Raw genomic sequence first — 19,639 nt, forward strand, 5'->3', positions numbered from 1 at the left:
CATCCGAAGGGTCTTAATTTGCGCAAGCTCTCTGTCCTGCCTCTGTTGCATGAGAGTCTAGGATGCGGGTCCATTTGGCCATATAATCTGGGGTCAAATGGGCGTGGGCTAACTCTCCGAATACTGCCATGAAATGTGTCCACAAGCGTCCAGCAAACACTGTGTGGTGCTCTGTCTTCTTCTGCCTACACTTGTTTAGTCCTTCTACAGGATCTACTTTGTTATCACCGATCGCATCTAGGATCGCTGTGTGCATTCTTGTAGGGTGCCTCCTCCTACATTTTGTGGGTCGGGAAGGGCTGCCACGACTGAAGGGTCGAGGCTTAAAACTGTGAGCTTCACTTGCTCCTTTTCATCCAGGCCGTACATGGTCGCCTGCTGTTTTACTCTAGCAAAGAACTGGTGGGGGTTCGATGTGGGTAGGAACGGTGTTATTTTATCACACGCGTCCCGTAATTGAGTGACGGTTAATGGGGTAGTGTATAGGAAATCTGAGTTTCCTTCTGCTTTGGCCCTGCGATGTGTGGTTACTGGGTTCATAGGGGTGTGTTCTGCTTGTGCAGTCGGGGTTTTTCGTTTCTGGGGGTTTCCTGTGTACATGTCCCATGTACATATCTGTGGGCAGTCTCATTTACCTCCTGCCAATCAGGGCCATTTTCTTGGTCTAACTGGGGTCCAAACGTGCTCTGAAACCCATTCTGAACAGAAAGCAGAGATTGCAATTCTGCAATTTGCTTCCGGCACTTTGCGTGATCTACCAAGCTCTGCTTTTGTTTTGTCATGGAAGTGTGGAGTGCTCGTCGGGCTGCTTTTAAATCGCTGCACTGTTTCTGTAACTGCTCGACCTGTTGTTCAGTTTCCTGTCTTAGCAAAACCGCACGTTGCGTGTCCTGATTGGCTTTGTCATATTGGGACTGAAAGCTGCTCAATGGGCGAGTCAAGACTGGTGTGCCTGCTCGGCATCAGCCACCTCCTTGTCCCTCGCCGCTAACTGCTCTCTCAATTCCCTGTTCTCCTTCTCAAATTCGCTCACATCTCCTTCACTATTCCTGTCTCTCTCCTCAATCTCTCTACAGAGCATCCTAACGACCTCCTCTGTGCCTCGCAATTGTGCCAAGAAGGACACGATTGACATCGGCCTGTGAGCTTTCCCTACGCTCTTCTTATGGATCTCTGTCAGGTTCTCCCACCAAGTATGCCCTATACGTCCGGGACCTGTTTCATCATTGGCGCAGAATTCACTCCAAAGGGGCCATCCTTTCCCTTTGAGATATTTTCTGATTTCTTCTTCCCATACGGGACACTGTCCTACTCTACTGGTCGCTGCGACCTCGAATTCTTGGGCGTTCCATTGCCTTCGTTGCCATTTCTCTCTTTATCTCTGTGGTCTCTACCGAATTTGGAACAGGGGGTGATAAAGTGCTGATGTAACACGGGTCCGGCTTACGCTAATTTCCAGGCTACAAACCTCCCGACAGTTTTACGCAACAAAATCTCTCAGGTTTACCTTATATCCCTGTTAGTACGCATGCAATAACACACTTCCGAATCTTGGAGGTTTGATCAGTAGCGTTCTTACACTTGTGGTTTTTCTGTTTCCAATTGGATTCCAATTCCAATTTAGGTTCTCAGAGTTGCTAGGCCACTTCTAGGTCGAGTCCCATCTGGGTCATAGAATTTACAGTGCAGAAGGAGGCCATTCGGCCCATCGAGTCTGCACCAGCTCTTGGAAAGAGCACCCTACCCAAGCCCATACCCCCACCCTATCCCCATAACCCAGTAACCCCACCCAACACTGAGGGCAATTTTGGACACTAAGGGCAATTTTGTATGGCCAATCCACCTAACCTGCACATCTTTGGACTGTGGGAGGAAACCGGAGCACCCGGAGGAAACCCACGCAGACACGGGGAGAACGTGCAGACTCCGCACAGACAGTGACCCAAGCCTGGAATAGAACCTGGGACACTGGAGCTGGGAAGCAATTGCACTAACCACTATGCTACCGTGCTGCCAGTAAATGTTGCTCTCTTTATTTGGTTCTAAATATGGCGGTCAATATGGTCGCCTTCCTTAATTCTAATTACATTTGCTTTAGAGTCGCCAGGTATCTTTTGATACCGCCACAAGGTTCAAAGCCGAATATTGATCAAAGAGCCGGTACACCAGTTAGTTAGTTCAAAGTCAATACTATTTATTTACACACACAGCAATATCTACTCATGCGCTAAATACTAGACTAAACTATCACTACTGCTAAAGCCTATACTTAGCTTTGGGCGCCCACTCAGTCAGAGGAACAATGGCCGTTGTTCGGGTCTGAGGCTGCTGGGATCAAATGGGGTTACAGGAGAAGAGCTAAGGTCGTCCGTCTGGTAGCGAGCATTGACTTGGACTTACTTGCTTCTGGTGCAGCTGGTGGACGGGTCTCTCTGCTTTGTGAGCCGAGTCCAAGAGAGCGATTCTCTCCTGGGGCCTTCTTCTTATACCTGAAAGGGCTTCGCGCGCTTATGGGCGGGCCTTGAACTTGGCCCCAATCAATTGGGCCGTATCTTGATCACTCACATTGATCTTGACCAATAAAGGGGTGGGTGCCCTGATGGCTGGGCGTGTCCTAGGTGACCGTTGGCCTGGCTTTGTTTGTGCTTTCGGTTTGGGGAATTGGTGCCGCGAGGTCTGGAGCCAGAACGGTTACTTGAGTATCTCCCTTTGTTCCCGGAGATGGGCCATCAATATGCTAATGGACCTACCGTTTCAGTCTCGTCTAGGAGCTGCGGTTCCAATACACGTACAGGCTCTGTGCCTGCCTGCTTTCTTAGCATTGTTCATAGTTCCCTGCAATCTTTGCAAACATCCATTTTGTATTCTGGAAGTGGCCATCCCAGATGGCTACACTTTGGTGTTTTCTAAACCCTAGCCCATAACACCAGACTTTCTGTTAAGGGTTCTGGATGGGACTTGAACCTACAGCCTTGACTTCAAAGAAAAAGCATTACCATGAGCCACAGCTAAAATTTAACAGAAGTGTTGGATCTGATCTGCTACCCTGACATTCTGTTTTTATTTCAAACTTCCAACATTTTTCCTCGATACTTGGATTGCTGCCAAAGTTGAGCAAATCCATTTTCCAATGGTATTCAATCAGTAGTTGATAAATCCCTGTATATCTCTTAAAGGTTTTGTGCAATATATAACTCATATTCTTCATGCTCTTCCGTACTATACCATAATATTCAGGGATTTATTTTTGGATAGTCAGTTCCAGAATAAAGAGGAGCACTTCATGTCATAAAAATGAATTCATTCAGAAAATAGTGTGGAACAAATATATATATATATATATATATAAAACACAAGTTTAATTTCCACATTTTCAAGGCTTTACTTTCAAACCATTAAATTATACACTAAAATAATGGAAAATAGAACACAATAAAATAATATCTGTGTCACCAAACAATAGAGAAAAATTACAATTTTTTAGGTTGTCTTATTTGATATTTACACATTCTGCATCATCTGTACATTATATTCAAAAGAGATTTTCAAGTGGAATCAATTAGAGATCACATAGCATTTAATATAAAAATAAACTGTTTCTATTATATACAGAATGAACAAATTGCACTTTTTTAACACTTTAAAAAAATCAGTAAATCTATTATGATTATCGGCTCAGATTTGAGAATGTGTGCTGGATAAATTGATCAGTGAGTTATTACTTGTGGGTCCCACAGAATAATATTGTGGTACAATAACAGGAATTACAGTTTCAGATTAGTTACATGCAATCTTCTGATACACACTTTGCAGACCCGCTGTTTTTGGTAAAAGTGCTTGATAGTATGTATCTTTCCGGAGTAGATCTGGAGGGAGTGAAGTGCTTTTTCCCAAAATAGTATGGTGCTGAGAAGAATTTGTGGAAGAATAGGTATTTGGCCCTCGAGAAGATGGGCTCCAGCAGCGATCTGAATGGCCAAGGATCTTGCACTCGCTGGTGCAGGACCATAAACCTGCCCAAGAGAAGTAATCAATACTTTTCATTATTCTGTTCACCGCAATATTACCTGTTCAGTGCAGTTTGCTGAAGCTCACAGCAATTATATGTTAACTTCCTCAGACCTTGACGGTTCTAATTAAAACTCCACTAATTGAATATTTTTTTAAATTCTAATTATCCTGGAGTAGGGAGGTAGTGTGATGTGTGCCATCTGTTACCTGTAACACTACCTAAAAGGAGGGAGGAATAAATGCCATGCTTATATTTGTTTGGCAAATAGGGTAATTCTGGATAAATTCATCAGCATTTAAATTCCTCAATAAATGTGTATGGCATTCGTAGTTTTATTCTGTGTCAAACCGCAAATTCACTGATGTTTATTCCTTCTACTCCAAACAGGTAGCACATGTGCATATCATATTGTGGTGCCCTGAAAGATAAGGTTATGTTGCCACTTTCACAATAATGTGAAAAGCTTTTGGGTGTGCATTGATGCAAAAGTGGCAGTGTAATTAGGAAGTCAGGTATCAAAATGGTTCATGGCTTCACTAAAGTTAACCTCTGACAACGGTCATTTCACATCAGGTTGCAGCGAGTACAGTATCCATTCAATCTGAGCATGAAACATAATTAATTAAGAAAAGTGTCCTTTACTTTTTCAACACTACAAATTAGATAGGCAGGGAGCACAATATGTGTAAACTAGAGATAAGCATGATAGAAGTTCAAATGTGAGGAAAAATATTGGTATGAAATGAAAAACATGGAATTAAAGTAATTGAATGTAAGAGTTTAACGAAAAATACTTAACGCACAGGTTTTTCAGGGCAGAATGGATAGACTTGCTTGGGAGTTTAAGCAAAGTTCCAAATAAAAAGAAATTCTGATTTACTTTTAGTTTGTTCATTTTTCCTCCAATCTTTTCATGTTTCATTTTTACAAATAAAGACAGCAATCACTGGAAGCCTTGAAGAACGTTGGAGGGGGACTTAATGGAGGATTTAATAGATGACGAGAATCTGTTCCACTGGCAAGAGGGTTGATAACCATGCCAAATAGATTTAATCAATAAGAAAAAATAGTTATGGGGAAAGTGCAGAGGAGTTGGACTTAATACATAACTCAAAGTTGGCACAGACAAGATAGGCCAAATGGCCTCCTCTTCTGCTGTAGAATCCACCTCTGAAAGATCCAACTGCAAATGTTACCTTCATGTTAGGAAAATCTACTAACATGAAGAGGTTAAGAACAAAATTTAAAATTCTCCATGGGCACAATAGTTATAATGATCAAGCCAATGTAAACGATAAACATTGTGAAACTATCTCTTCGAGGTGGTCTCAACAGTTTCCCACTATGTGACCTTATTCAAATTATATTTCAATTTTTGCTTTACATTGAAAGCTCTCTTTACAACTGGGCCATCACATAATTCACTTCTGCAGGCTATCCCAGAGATGTATTAATCAAAATTGTGCCAGAAGTTGTTACCTCACCATTGTGCTTTTGACTGAGGACACTCCTTTTGTTCAGACCAATGCCACTGATATCAGAGTCACTATCATTAAAGTCGCTGTCGCCTTTCCCACTGTCCTTCCCGCTGTATCTGTCCTGAGTTTGATGTGCAAGTTCGCTGAAAGAAAATCACATAGGTTTATCAATTATTTCTCTACTGTTCAAAAGGATATACCAGTTAAATGTAACAAACAATAACTTGGTCTTTTACTTAAGGAATAGGAGCAGGAGTAGTTTATTTGGTCAATTGAGTCTGCTCCATCATTTAGTAAGATTATAGCTGATCGGATTGTGGCCTTCGCTCCATTTTCCTGTCTGCTCCCATAACCCTCGACTCCCTTACATTTCAAATGTCTGTCTAGCGTAGCCGTGAATATAGCCAATTACTCAGTCTCCACTGTATCTGGGGTAGAAAACTCCAAAAATTAACAACCTTCTGAGAAGAAATCCCTCCTCGTCTCTGTCTTGTGTGGGAGGCAGCTTATTTTGAAACAGTGCCTCCTAGTTCTAGATTCTCCCATGAGAGAAACATTGGCCCAGGTCTTCTGGTCAGTGGCAGTGACACAGGGGTTACCATTGACTGCAAGTAAAGGTGTGCCGTTGAGCTTCTCGTCCTTCCAACCAGCCTTTACAGTCCCGGAGTGAGTCATCATCCAGGATCCACACAGAGGACTGGCCAGGAGAAATGACAAGGCAATGCCTCTTTTGCTGTCATCAGCTCAGGTAATTCCCCTTAAAATCTCACATTCTTCCAGTGTCTTGGTGAGTTATTCCAAGTTCTTATGGGTTTTCTTTTCACTAGTTCTAATGATTCAAAGACTTTTAGGGGTTGGGGTGCGGCTGCTAATTGTTCATGTTTGGTGGTTTTTACTCCTGCTGTTGATCACTGTCAACCCAGAGTAATTTGGAGTAAACTTCTGTGTGAGTACAAGGCATCAAGAAGCCCAATGCCAAAGTCAGTGTTGGAGACATTCTCATGAGGTTTGGGGGCCCAGACAGTGTAGTTCTGCCCAGCGAAGTTTAAACTTCCCAGGTAAACAGTGCACAGGCCAGGACTTCCTCAGACCTTTCATGTGCAACAGTGGCAAAGAACTCAACATTTGGCACTGTTGCCATTGGAGGATCTGGGCCATTCTTTCAGCAACTACCCTATTAAGCCTGCTCAGAACCTTATATATTTCAATAAGATCATCTCTCAGTCTTCTAAACTCCAATGAGTATAGGCCCAACCTGCTCAACCTTTCCTCATGAGAAAATCTCCTCAATCTGAGGAATCAATCTGGTGAACCTTCTTTGAGTTGAATAAAAGTGCTTACCTTTTATTTAAAGCAAATGGCTTGCCTTGCCAGATTGCGATGGGATGAGGAGTTTGATTACCAAAGGCCGACACAGTGGGAAAACACTGGAAAAACAGAAAAAGAAAGTGTGTGTGAGTGAATATAAAGCTCTCTTGGCGGCTTGGCGCCACGGCCAATGTCACCAATGTGGTCAGTGTGCAGCAAGTGAGAGTGATCCTCACCTCCGGCTTCGCTGCTCTGCGGCTCTCTCCTGACAGGTCTGTCTCTCCGCCAGCTTCCGAGGCCGCGGCTCCAGCACCTTCCTTGTCTTCCGAGCCGCACATGGAGGAGACGCCGCCGCCGGGGAACCGCTGCACGCCGAGGCTGGCGGGGAAGCTGTCCCGGTTCCCTCTGGCCGCCGACGCCGAGGCTTTGACCCAGCCACCCGGCTCCTTGCCTTTGCCGCAGGCGGTGGCGATGGTGATGATGGCCATCAACAAGGCGACGCAGCCGCCCGCAAGCACCACGATGATGATGATGGACGTGTCCCAGCTCCGCTTCCCCGGGTCCGGCAAACCGCCGCCCCCGGGAGGCTCGGCCGCTGCTGTGAAGCTGAGGGTGACGGTGGCGGACAGGGGCGGCCGGCCGCTGTCACTCACGGCCACGATGAGCCGCAGGGGGCCGGTGGCGGATGTGAGCGGGCGGCCCAGGTAGATTTCTCCGGTGTCCGTGCGGATGGTGAAGAGTCCGGCCTGCTCCCCGCTCACGATCCGGTAGCTCAGCCTGGCGTTCAGGCCTTGGTCAGCGTCCCGAGCCCGCACGCGCGTCGCCAGGTAACCAGCGGGCGCGCGGCCGGGCAGCGCGATGACGTCCACGGCCGAGCCGTTGCCAGGCAGCGGCTGGGTGACCAGCGGCGCGTTGTCGTTGCGGTCGGCGATCCTCAGGCTGACGGTGGCCAAGCTGCTGAGCGGCGGCGAGCCGCCATCGCTCGCCTCCACCCGCAGCTCGGCCTCCCGTAGCGACTCGCGGTCGAAGGAGCGGGCGGCGTAGATGGCTCCGGTGGCCGGGTCGATGGTGGCCAGTCGGCCCGAGGCCGGCTCCAGCAGGCGGTAGGTGAGGCGGCCGTTGTGGCCCAGGTCGGGGTCGCGAGCCAGCACGGTGGCGATGTAGGCCCCGGGCTGGTTGTTCTCCAGCAGTGACACCCGGTACTCGCTGCGGGAGAAGGAGGGCGCGTTGTCGTTCTCGTCGCCCACCCGGATGGTGTAAAGCCGGATGGTTTTGTGCGGGGTCGGGCCCTGATCCTCGGCCACCAGCGTCAGATTGTATTCGGCCTCCCGCTCGCGGTCCAGCGCCGCCGCCGTCACGATCATGTGGCAGTTGCCGTAGGCCGGCCGCAGCTCCAAGTCTTGGTGTCCGTACAGAGTGCAGGAGACGCGGCCATTGCGGCCCGAGTCCAGGTCCGAGGTGCTGACCAGCGCCACGAAGCTGCCCTTGGCCGCCGCCTCGGTGATGTAGGCGGCCAGGCCGGAGCTGCTGGAGGCCGCGGGGGTGATGCTGATCTCGGGCGCGTTGTCGTTGATGTCGAGGACGCGGACGGTGACCTTGCAGCCGCTCCGGCTCGGCTTTGCTCCCAGGTCCTGAGCCTCCACGTCCAGCTCGAAGCTCGGCCGGCTCTCGTGGTCCAGCGGCCCTTCCAGGGTCAAGCGGCCGGACTGCGCGTCCAGGCGGAAGAGGCGCCGCACGTCGGCGGGCACCGCGGGCCCGAAGCCGTAAAGCACCTCGCCGTTGAGGCCTTGGTCCGGGTCCACGGCCTCCAGCTGCAGCAGCACCGAGCCCAGCGGCGCGTCTTCATCCAGCTCCACCAGGAAGGAGCTCTGCTCGAAGGCCGGCCGGTTGTCGTTCGCGTCCAGGACCCTGACCTGGAGCTTGGCTCTCCCTGTGCGGGGTGGCCTCCCTCCATCCTGGGCGCTCAGCTCCAGGTTCAGTTCGGCTTCTGTCTCCCGGTCCAGCTGCTGCACCAGCACCAAGTGGGCACATTTCACCCCGTCCGCCCTGCTCTGCACCTCCAGCTCGAAGTAACTGTTCGCCGACACATGATAAAGTTGCAGATAGTTGGCGCCAACGTCGGCATCGAGCGCCGGCTCCAGGGGGAGCCGGGTCCCCAGCGGCGAACTCTCGGAGATTTCCACCGCCATCTCGGGCTGGGGGAACTCGGGGGCGTTGTCGTTGATGTCCTTCACTTGGATCTCCACGTGGATGAGGAGGAACTTCTCCCGGGAGAAGTTCACCACGTCGAAGACGAGCAGGCAGGGCTCTTGCTCCTGGCAGAGCTGCTCTCGATCAATGCGCTCCCCGACCGTCAGCTGCCCGTCACTCTTCCCAACCTGGACCAGCGTCCAGTTGGACTTTTGCATCAATCGGAAACCACTCGGGCCGCCGCCAGCCGCCGCCGCGGTGAGCTTTAAATCTGCGGCCAGGTTTCCGATCACGGTGCCGGGCAATTCTTCCTCGTAGGTGGAATACATGGCCGTCTTGCTGTCACTCATGGGAGCAAGAAACAGTACAAAAAGCAGGGAGCGGAGGTCGAAAAAGTGACTGCAGACTAGAGCTGCAAACTTGCCTTTGCCTTTTTCGAAAGTCATCTTCGCAACTTAGTAATTCACTTTTGACTGAAATTTGTTTTCCAAGTCTGAGAATTCGCTCCCTTTCTTTTACGTGTTCGGAGTACCTTGTCTGTACTTTGAAGATCGTAGCCTGAGTGGTTAAAGTATCTGTCCAGATTTTGACTTGAGAATAAATGTCCAGTGTGGAGTTTCCATGGGGCCCCCGGGCTTTTTATTGACAAGTGTATGTAAATTTGACAATGGCCAACCAATCATACTTCGCGAGATTGGACAAACATTTTATGCATGAGGATATGAAGATCAATTCTGGTGAAGTTAGAAACCATAAATGTGCAAAATATTATTCTGCTTTTTTGTAATATCCCAACTTAAATAAGTGTACATATTCATCACTTAGAAAGCATGTTTAAATTGAAAAATTACAATACTGAATGATTCTAATTAGCATTTTCAAGAGTGGATGCATTTTTAATATATTCATATATATTGATTCATTTGTCATTCTAAACCACTAATTGTGCATAAATAGGTTCACATCTTAAAGCTATAAATATATATGAACTGATATCCCTAACTCTCATGTCAAAGCTATAAATCAGAAACACTAATGTATTAATGATCTTTATTGTAACTAGTTTCATATATTAAAGCTGTACGTTTTATAATGGTGCACGATCGCTGCCCATCATCCTTGATCTGTTTTCAGTCTTTAATGCAGTTGCCAACACAATCATCTTCCTTATCCAGTTGGATTGGAATTGGTCTTCTCTCACCTGCTTCACTCTCTTACATATCCAATCATAGCCAGATAACCCCCTCTCCTACTGTAGCTTCTCTTCCTGTCCCCACATTGATCCCTGGAGTTTCTTGTCGATAACTTATAATCCTTATCTCCACACTGTTCCATGGCAACATAATTTGGAAACACACCCAATGGTAAATGTTCACTGATGACAACCAGTTCTATCTCCACCACTGCCTCTTGTGTTCCCACTACTGCCTGTGATTTGTCAAGCTGCTTGTCCAACATACAAACGTACAAATTGAGAACAGGAATAGGCCACTTGAACCTTCGAGCCTGCTCTACCATTCAATAAGATCATGGCTGATTTGATCTTAACCTCAACTCCACTTCCAGTCTACCCTTAATAGCCTTTCACCCTCTTGCTTATTAGGAATCTATCTAACTCGGTCTTAAAAATATTCAAACACTTCTTCCACCATATTTTGAAGACGAGAGTTCTTAAGTCTTACAACCATGTGAGAGAATGTTTTTCTCTCAACTCTGTCTTACATGGCTGACCACTTGTTTTAACAGTAATCCCTGGTTCAAGATTCCCCCACAAGAGAAAACATCCTAACTACATCCACCCTGTCAAGTATCCTCAGGATATTGTATGCTTCAATCAAGTCACCTGGTACTCTTCTAAATCCAAGTAGATACAAGGCTAACCTGTCCAGTCTTTCCTCATGGTGGAAGTTGTGTCACAGTTATATAATGCTCTTGTTCAATCTTGTTTGGAGCACACTGTTCAGTTTGTGACTTCCGGAAAGATATATTGGCCATGCAGTGGGTGCAGTGCAGGTTCATCAGAATGATATGTGGGGCTGAAAGGATTGAACTATGAGGACTGCACTGATTTGTTATGATTTAAAAAGTTAATATGGTAGACCGAAATAAACTATTTTCTCCACTGGGGGAAAAAGGACACGTAACCTTAAAATTAGAGGTCATTAGGGGTGATGTCAGGAAGCATTCATTCACGCCCAGTATCGTGGAAATCTAAAACTCTCACTCTTTCTCTCTCTCTCTCTCTCTTCCCCCGTCCCAATCCCAACAAAAAAAAGCTGAGGCTAGGTGAATTGAAAATTTCAGTGCTGAGATTGATAGATTTTTAACAGGCAATGGTTTTGAGGTTTGCAGAATCTAAGCAGCCAGGTGCAGATAAGATACCAATTAGTCACAGTCCATTTGAATGGCAGAACGAGTTTAGAAGGGTTTCATATAATAAAGCTGTAAATCATAAACACTGTTATACATGACCCTGCTTTCCCATATTACAACTGTAAACCATAAGCACTAATGTATGGAACTATTTTCACATGTTAAAGCTATAAGCCATATCCACTAAGATGAGCAACTCTAATTTCACGTTAAGTTTAAAAAAACATACTTCTCATCTACATGCTGCAACTTGGTGACATCAATGAAAAATATGTCAGGTTCCATATATGTCCTGATGATACCCAGCTTCACCTCAGCATCACTCTCTCTGACATGGTGCTTGTCTGACGTATATCAGAAATAATATACATGCAGTGGTAGACCATTTAATCCTTTGAGCCTGCTCTGCCATTCAATAAGGCATGGTCAATCTTCTATCTCAATTCCGTTATTCCCACATCCCTTGATTTCCTTAGCTTCAGAGTTGGATGAGCAAAAGATTTTCTCAATATTGGGAAGATCAAAGCCATTGTTTCAGTTGCCTCTGTTGTAAAACACCCAACGCCACCACCGTTTGAGACTGAACTAGGCCATTCGTTACCTTTTCCGATTTGACTCAGAGTTGAGATTTTGACAATATGTCCTTGCCAGCACTAACACTACCTACTTATACCTCGGTAACATCACCTAACTCCATGCCTCACTCAGCCCATTTCCTGTTGAAATCCTCATCCATACTTTTGTTATCTCTAAACTGCAAAATTTTAATATTCCAGTGCTCTTCTAGCCTGTCACCAACCTTCACCGGGCACATTAGGATGTTTACTTGTGATATTAAATACACTGGATGAATGGAAGTAGTTCAAGCTGTAAATAATGTTCACTAATGCTTGTACCTTTTTACTTTTTCATGGGATATGGGCATCACTGGCAAAGTTAACATAAAGGTGAGTTCATCCAAAATGTTGTATTCTGACTCATAACAAGTCCCTTTCACCAATCACTCCTGACATATTGGCTTGCTGACCCATTTTGATTCCCCTTCTGGCAATGCTTTAATTTAAAATTTTCATTTTCAAATCCTTCCTTGACCTCTTCCCTTCCGTGCTCTCTAGCCTCCTCTGGGTCTGCAACTCTCCAATATCTTTATACCGCTTAGATTCTGATTTCTTATACATCCCCAATTTCCATTGCTCTATCATTGATGGTTGTGCCTGCAGCTGCTTAAGCTCTTAAGCTGTGGAATTACCTACCTAAACCTCATTAACTCTGTTTCTTTAAACTACTCCTCAAAACATACCTCTTTGATCAGCTATCCTAATATCTCTTTCTGTGCCTTGGGGTCAAATTTTATTCAATAGCCTACCTTCACCAGGCACATTAGGATGTTTACTTGTGATATTAAAGACACTGGATGAATGGAAGTAGTTCAAGCTGCAAATAATGTTCACTAATGCTTGTACCTTTTTACTTTTTCATGGGATATGGGCATCACTGGCAAAGTTAACATATATTACCCATCCCTAATTGCCCTTGAGAATGTAGGGACAATGTTCAACACAGTTTAAAGATATCATTGGTGAGCTGCCTCCATGAATTGCTGCACTGTGTGCTGAAGGTACACCCATAGTGCTGTTGGGTAAGATGATGAGGGAGCCAGGATGATGGGTGACTTGCAGGTGGTGATTTTTTTTGTGCACATGCTGTCCTTTTGTTGAGCAGATTATTGGTAAGTGCAGTTTGATAGCATTGTAGATTACACCACACTTCGCCGTTAATGGAAATTAGACAGATGGGATGGTATTTGACTGGATTGTCCTCTTTGTGGACAGGATGTACCTGGACAATTATCCATCTAGTTGGGTATGTGCTAGTGTTGTAGCTGTATTGGCTTGAGGCTCAGCTAATTCTGGAGCATGTACTTCAGAGCAATGGCAGGGTTGCTGTCGGGGCCCATAGCTTTTCAATATTCAGTGCACTTAGTTGTTCCTTGATATCACGTGCAGGAAATCTAATTGGCTGCCATTTGTGATGGCAGGGAGCTCCGGAGGAGACCATGATGGATTGTTCACTTGGACTTCTGGCTAAAGATAGTGCAAAATACGAGGTTAAATTCTTTGCACCATGGGGTTTCCATCATCATTGAGGGTGAGGGTGTTCACTGAGTCTCCTCCACCTGTTAGTTCGAGTCCACTACTATTCAGGACTGTAGAGCTTTGATCTGAGCAAATGATTGTGGGATTGCTTACTCAGTCAATAGCATGCTGATTCTACAATTTAACAGACATACAGTTCTGTGTTGTACTTGCCCCAGGTTAACAGCTCATGTTTAGGTATGCCTTGTGTTGCAATTGGAATCCTCTCCTATAACCCTCATTGAATCAAGTTGGTCCCCTGGCTTGATATTAATTGTTGAGTGAGGGCTGTGGCCGGCCATGAGGTTACAGGTTGTGGTAGAATACAATTTTGCTGCTGATGACCCCAACACTTGCTGGATGCTCAGCTTTTAGCCCTGTACTGAATTTATCCCATTTAACACAATAGCCGTGCCATTGAATGGTGCCCTTGGTGTGAAGATGGCAGTTTGTCTGCACAAGGACTGTGCTGTGACCACTCTCACCAACAATTACAGACAAATGCACCTGTGACAGGTAGCTTGATGAGGACGAGGTCGGGTATGTTTCTCACTCCTCTTAGATTTTTCACCACTCGTTAGAAGTCCAGTCTGGCAAATATGTCCTTCAGCACTTGACCAACTCGGCCTGTCATGGTGCTACTGAGCCACTTTTAGTGATGGATTTTAAGTCCTTTACCAGAGTTTATTCTGTGCCCTTGCCACCTTCAGTGATTCTTCCAAGAAGTGGCAGATTTATTTGCTCATTTTTGACCTGATGCCATGAGACTTCATTAGGACCGGCGGCAATGTTAACATCTCTAAGGGGCACTTCTTCCTGACTCTATAACCCCTAGGACTGATGCTGGGGGAGTCTGGGCTGAAAAATAAGAATCTGTAATATGATTATGTCAGGTTATAGCTTGATTGTTCTGTGAGACAGCTGTCCCAAGTTTGGCACAAGTCCCCAGATGTTAATGAAGAGAACTTTGCAGAGTTAACTTGGCAGGTTGTATTTTTGCCATGTTGGTTGCTCAGATAGCTGTCGATAATCCATTCGCTTTAATTTTTTTGAGATATTTTCGTTAGTGTTTGATACAACTGAGTGGTTAATTTAACATATTAAAGTAGTAAACCATATACGCTAATTGAAGTATGTAAACATTTCACGAATTTTTAAAATCCCATTAAAACTAGATTATTTAACCTGATTGGAACTTTTATTTTACAAACCAGTCCCATATCGAACTTCAGCTTTATATTTTGGTTTTGCATGCGCTAACTTAGTTTGTGAGAAGTGCTGAATTTCGCTTCAATACTTCTTTGTTATTTTTTGTTCGTGTATATCACTTTTCTAGCCGATCTCTTTGGCCCAAATAGCCTGAATAGAAAATAGTGGCAGGTGAAGAACAACCGTTTCTAATGGGATTTAGTTTAAGCATTAGCAGATTTAGCGAGGTTTCAATGGTCAGATTAGTTCAATCGCTTATGAAAGTCTCGTTAGCAGTACGTTGATAATAGCCTGGCAGGGCACCCCATTTGAGGCATCAATGTCTGTTTTATTTCAATGCCGCAAACTAAAAGGATACTCGGCAATTTCCACAGAGGACCCGCGCTAAGTTTAATATAATGAGCAATCGCCACATGTATCCATTCTGTATTTCTAAACCGACACAATCAACCGCCCTAACTCTTTGACTAAACGATGATGTGTGCTGAATTGAATACAATTGCGTTGGATATTAAAATACATTTAGTGATCCACCCCACAGATATGCCTGTTACGCCTATCTCGGGACTTTTATTTCCCACCTTTCGTGCACGCTAATACTTGGCTTTTTTTTTACACAGAGACAAAACATCAGTAGGCGGTTCGGATTGTTCAACCCAAGGGAATGAAACCATCTGCCATAATAGCTAAAGAATCAGGAAACGGGTCGCGTGATAGTATTCGTGTTACACTGTATATTGAGCTCAATTTAGCGGCACCAAATGCTTGAAGCTTCGGTATCTCGGAAGCTTTGACTGTGTCTTTCAGAATGTAGAAGCCTTGTCATCTGGATTTATGTAATTGAGTTCAAAGCACCCTTAGTATGTATATATTTTTGTACATCTGTGCTCTTCAGTTATTCGAAAAGGACTGTGGACTTAAATACCATTCATTGGTTAAATATTACTCATTAATAATAAACGGTAAGATATTTTTTAAAGAACTGTGTCTATAATTGATGTGCATATGGGACGAATATCCCAGCCACTTAATGGAAACAAATTAACATTTTGGAATATGAGCAACACAATCCATCACACTCAGGGAAAGTTGGAAGATGCAGTGACTGGATAAAGCTGGCTAATGATTGCAAGAATCGCTTAAACATTCTGGAAAAAAAAGTCGAACGTACATTTTAGTGGTGGGTCACGTTGGATTCTTAACACGTGTGAATTCCAGTCAAATGTAAGATACGTGCGATATGGATATTGTAACATTTAAAAGTGTTTAAGCACCATCGAAATAGCGTTTGCAGTAATTAACTGGAGTGAGGCCACGCGAGTGGAACGAGACTGGATTGTTGGAAATGGTTTGAGTTTCCCAGGGATGGACGGAGGATTATGTTGACGGGTATGTGAAAGGCGTCCTCGCTACCGGAATCCCTGCAGCGAAAACTTTTGCTGATCACTTGTCTAACGAACAAAGAAAGGCTTAATCGCCTCGTTATCATATCAAAAGAGAGCGGAGCCATCTCAAAGGCTCATTTTCCAAGTAACTTAGCAGACAACTGCCCAGTGATCACGAGAGCAAACACAGGCACAATAGGCCCATTTCTTTCAGGGAAGCAAATGCTGGATGCCAAAAAGTTGGATTTAGTCGGACTGTGTCTAATGCTGGTATTGTGCAAAACGCGTGCAGACAGCAAGTTTGAAATAAAATCACGTGAGGAAGAGGACTTTGCTGCTGATTTGAAGATAAACTGCTAAAAAAAAGTTATAGTTGCAGTTCAACCTGACAAAATTTAATTATATAAAGCAAAATAAACCCGGGGATTTGTTAAACTAATCGGTTTATTTCTTTCCCTAAGCAGTTTATTTAAATTAGCTTTGTTTTGTCTGAGGCATGTCAGGCTGTACAGACGAAGTTCTGGGGAACGCAGATTGTTTATATTTCCTTGATCTGGGTTTTGTGAGGCCTTTCTTTGTTTTTTTTGTTAACCTACATAAAGAGTCTATATAGTAAGCATGTTATCGCCACATCCCTCGCCCCAAACGACATACAATGTGTTCTGGCAATCGTCTGTCAGCATTCTGGCTCGCAAAAATAAATCACTCCATATGTGTCAAATGTTTCCTTTTCCAGTTCAGAGATATTGAATAGTGAGATCACCCAAGGATTCGCGGCACGACAGTCGCCTTAGGGCTCCTGCGAGATCTGGGATTTACTTATCACTGATGCATCACTCGCTCTATTAAACAAAACAACAAAAAAGATGGTGGGAACTGGTAGGTCAGGATATGTATTATTTTCCATTATGTAACCCCTTTAGCTATGCTGTCTAGGCGCTTGCATCTACTGAAATAACAGCAGTGTTTTAAGGCAAACGATTCATGTCTACCTATTTCAAAATTATGAAGGTTTTCAAATATTAAATGCTATATTTTAGTCATCAGCAAAAATGCCTCTGACACCTTATCCCCACGAAAAAGAAAGCTCCATTGGCTGCTAATCATTCATTATTTCATTGACAAGACCGGAGCCTGTATACTTAAACGTCTGAAATCTAATGCGACCACCTGACAGTTACTTGCATTAGTCGTCAGTGTGACTGCGAAAAAGGAAACAAAAAGGGCAGCAACATAAAGCCCACCTCTTCAGATTGAAGCGTAATGTCATGAGTGCATTTCTACACTGTCACCAGCGCCGGGAGACATTGGCTGAAAAAAAACCTTACATTTATTGTATGACATGTGAGAATAGAATTGTGAGTCCTCTCTGAAACAGGTTGATCCGGTGACCCCAGCCAGCATTCTGACATACTGATTCAAGTCAATGTAAGCTATGAAGCGCTCAGTGAACAAAAGGTGTGTCCGTGTGAATGGGGTCGGCGGTGAGAGAGCTGGACAGCAACCACTTATGGGCACATTCAGGATCCAAGAAAGGCGTCTCAAATCCTCCTTAAATCATCATTGAAAAGTCATTAGAAATCTGGCAGGAGCCTCTGCACAGATTGGCGAGAAACAGAACAAAACCCCAACGTCTTCACATGATGGGAAAGTGAATAAGTGGAGATCATTTTAGATGATTTCTTTTAAACTGGGATCCCAAACTTCGAACCCTATAAAAAGGCAGACCTCACCACACATTGCAAAACGATATCACCGATGGTATTATGACAGGTTTATGATAACTGGTGCATTTGCGATGATTTATTTGTTTCTGTCAAGCTTTGTAAAATTAGCATCCCCAAATTTTAATTTTTCTTGTTCGATAAGCTTACAGCCAAAGAAAGGGTGGGTGCTGCGGACAAGGAGCCAGAGTACCTCCCGCCATATCAAAGAATACATATCTTCAGAACATGTTCCACATTTGGGACCTAAGTTGTGAGAAAATGTCTCCACAAATATATCAGTTAAAAGCAAAATACTGCGGATGCTGGAAGTCTGGATTAAAAACAGAAAGCCCAGAGCACAACAGGAGTTATATTTGACTGGAAATGTCAACTCGGTGTCTCTCCTCAGAAACTGCCAGACCTGCTGGGTATTTCCAGCACTTACTGTTTGCAAATCACTGAAGGGAGCTGTGCATCTCTGAGGCTTGGGATCTATTTAATATTTATTTCACCACCAATGACTAAGGTGTACAATCTGGATGCTGCACATGATTTATAACTGTCTATTATCAAATTGAAAGGCCCTGTATATTATATCGGATGATGCTCCAATACCAAGTTCTTCCTGTAATCTAGACTGGAGTCTTAATATAATTACATGCAAGGCATTGGTGAGACTGCATCTGGAGTATTGTGCACAGCTTTGGTCCCCTTATTTGAGGAAAGATGTAGCGGCATTGAAGGCAGTTCAGAGGAGGTTCACTGGATTGATTCCAGAGATGAGGGGTTTGTCGTATGAGAGATTGAACAGTTTATGCCTATACCCTAGAATTTAGAAGAATGAGGGGAGATCAAATTGAGGTATACAAGATGCTAAATGGCATGAATAAAGTAAACGTGGAGCAGATGCTTCCTCTTGTGGGGCATTCTAAAATGACAGGTCATAATAGTCTTAGAATAAGAGGTAGCAAATTTAAAACAGATTTGAGGAGAAACTACCTCTCCCAAAGGGTTGTGAATCTGTGGAATTCGCTCCCCCATGACAGATTTTAAATTGGTAATGGGTTGAAGGGTTATGGAGAATGGGCAGCACAATGGAGTGGAGTTGATGGGATCAGCCATGATCACATTGAAGGTTTTTAGGCTTGGCAGGCTAAATTGCCTACTCCTGTTCCTACTCCATGTGTTCTAGGGAGGAGATGCTCTGGCTGATTTTGCAATCCAGCTCTTGGTCTGTAGCATTGTAGGTATCAGATGAGAAATATATCAGCCATGGTCAAATGGCTGAGCAGATTCGATGGGCCGAATGGCCTAATTCTGCTCCTATGTCTTATGAATTTATAAATCTTAAAGAAAACTGCACTTATTTATATAATTAACTGCATCAGTAACTACCAGCCGAAGCAACTTGCTCATGTGGTTAACAATTGTCTTTGGACTGAATTCTTAACAAGGAATAAAGAAAAGTTGTTAATTTTTAATATACCCAATTTGACAGATACTCTTATCAATCGGAGGACAAGAGACTCCTAAAAAAAATCCTTCAAATGGAACATCTGTGCATTATTGTTTGTTTAAGGTTACTCCTCTCCTAATCCATTGAAGCAAGGATGACGCTTGCTTCAGAGCTATGACAAGATACGTGTGGCGTTTTCCAATATGGGGAGGCTGTTGCACTGCAGCTCCCACACTGTTGTGGCCGACCAGGAAACTCTCCCCACTCTTAATACCTGCCATATGCATATTGGAAGGATTTACAGGTTGACAATCAACCTGCTTGGCCACACCACAAATACTGCTTTTATGGTCATCAAGTCCTGCGGTGTGTAATTCTATGATCAAG

At 44.5% G+C, this 19,639-nt stretch overlaps 1 protein-coding gene and 1 long non-coding RNA gene across 2 annotated transcripts; one reads left to right on the forward strand and one right to left on the reverse strand.

The window, feature by feature from the left end:
- Nucleotides 1-2,173: 2,173 nt before the first annotated feature.
- On the reverse strand, nucleotides 2,174-9,630 carry LOC140391625 (protocadherin-8-like). The gene is made up of 4 exons (XM_072476308.1): nucleotides 7,035-9,630; nucleotides 6,832-6,917; nucleotides 5,497-5,633; nucleotides 2,174-4,013 (listed from the first exon to the last, which is right to left on the reverse strand). The coding sequence occupies exons 1-4, from the start codon at nucleotides 9,432-9,434 to the stop codon at nucleotides 3,778-3,780; spliced, it is 2,859 nt and encodes a 952-aa protein (XP_072332409.1). The 5' UTR covers nucleotides 9,435-9,630; the 3' UTR covers nucleotides 2,174-3,777.
- Nucleotides 7,784-15,687, forward strand: LOC140391626 (uncharacterized). Its single transcript, XR_011935138.1, has 3 exons — nucleotides 7,784-7,905; nucleotides 10,735-12,308; nucleotides 15,326-15,687. It is a non-coding gene; the product is annotated as an uncharacterized lncRNA (long non-coding RNA).
- The last annotated feature ends 3,952 nt before the right edge of the window (nucleotides 15,688-19,639 follow it).

The sequence above is a fragment of the Scyliorhinus torazame genome, chromosome 15 (assembly GCF_047496885.1).
Source record: "Scyliorhinus torazame isolate Kashiwa2021f chromosome 15, sScyTor2.1, whole genome shotgun sequence".
Classification (NCBI taxonomy): Eukaryota; Metazoa; Chordata; class Chondrichthyes; order Carcharhiniformes; family Scyliorhinidae; genus Scyliorhinus; species Scyliorhinus torazame.

What these genes read in the sequence shown, in the direction of transcription:
- LOC140391625 (XM_072476308.1), bottom strand. Translation starts at nt 9,434, where the DNA reads ATGACTTTCGAAAAAGGCAAAGGCAAGTTTGCAGCTCTAGTCTGCAGT. An exon ending in GCAGAGCAGCGAAGCCGGAG is followed by an intron (nt 6,918 to 7,034) that starts GTGAGGATCACT and finishes CTGTTTTTCCAG; the next exon opens with TGTTTTCCCACTGTGTCGGC. An exon ending in CCTCAGTCAAAAGCACAATG is followed by an intron (nt 4,014 to 5,496) that starts GTGAGGTAACAA and finishes TCTCTTGGGCAG; the next exon opens with GTTTATGGTCCTGCACCAGC.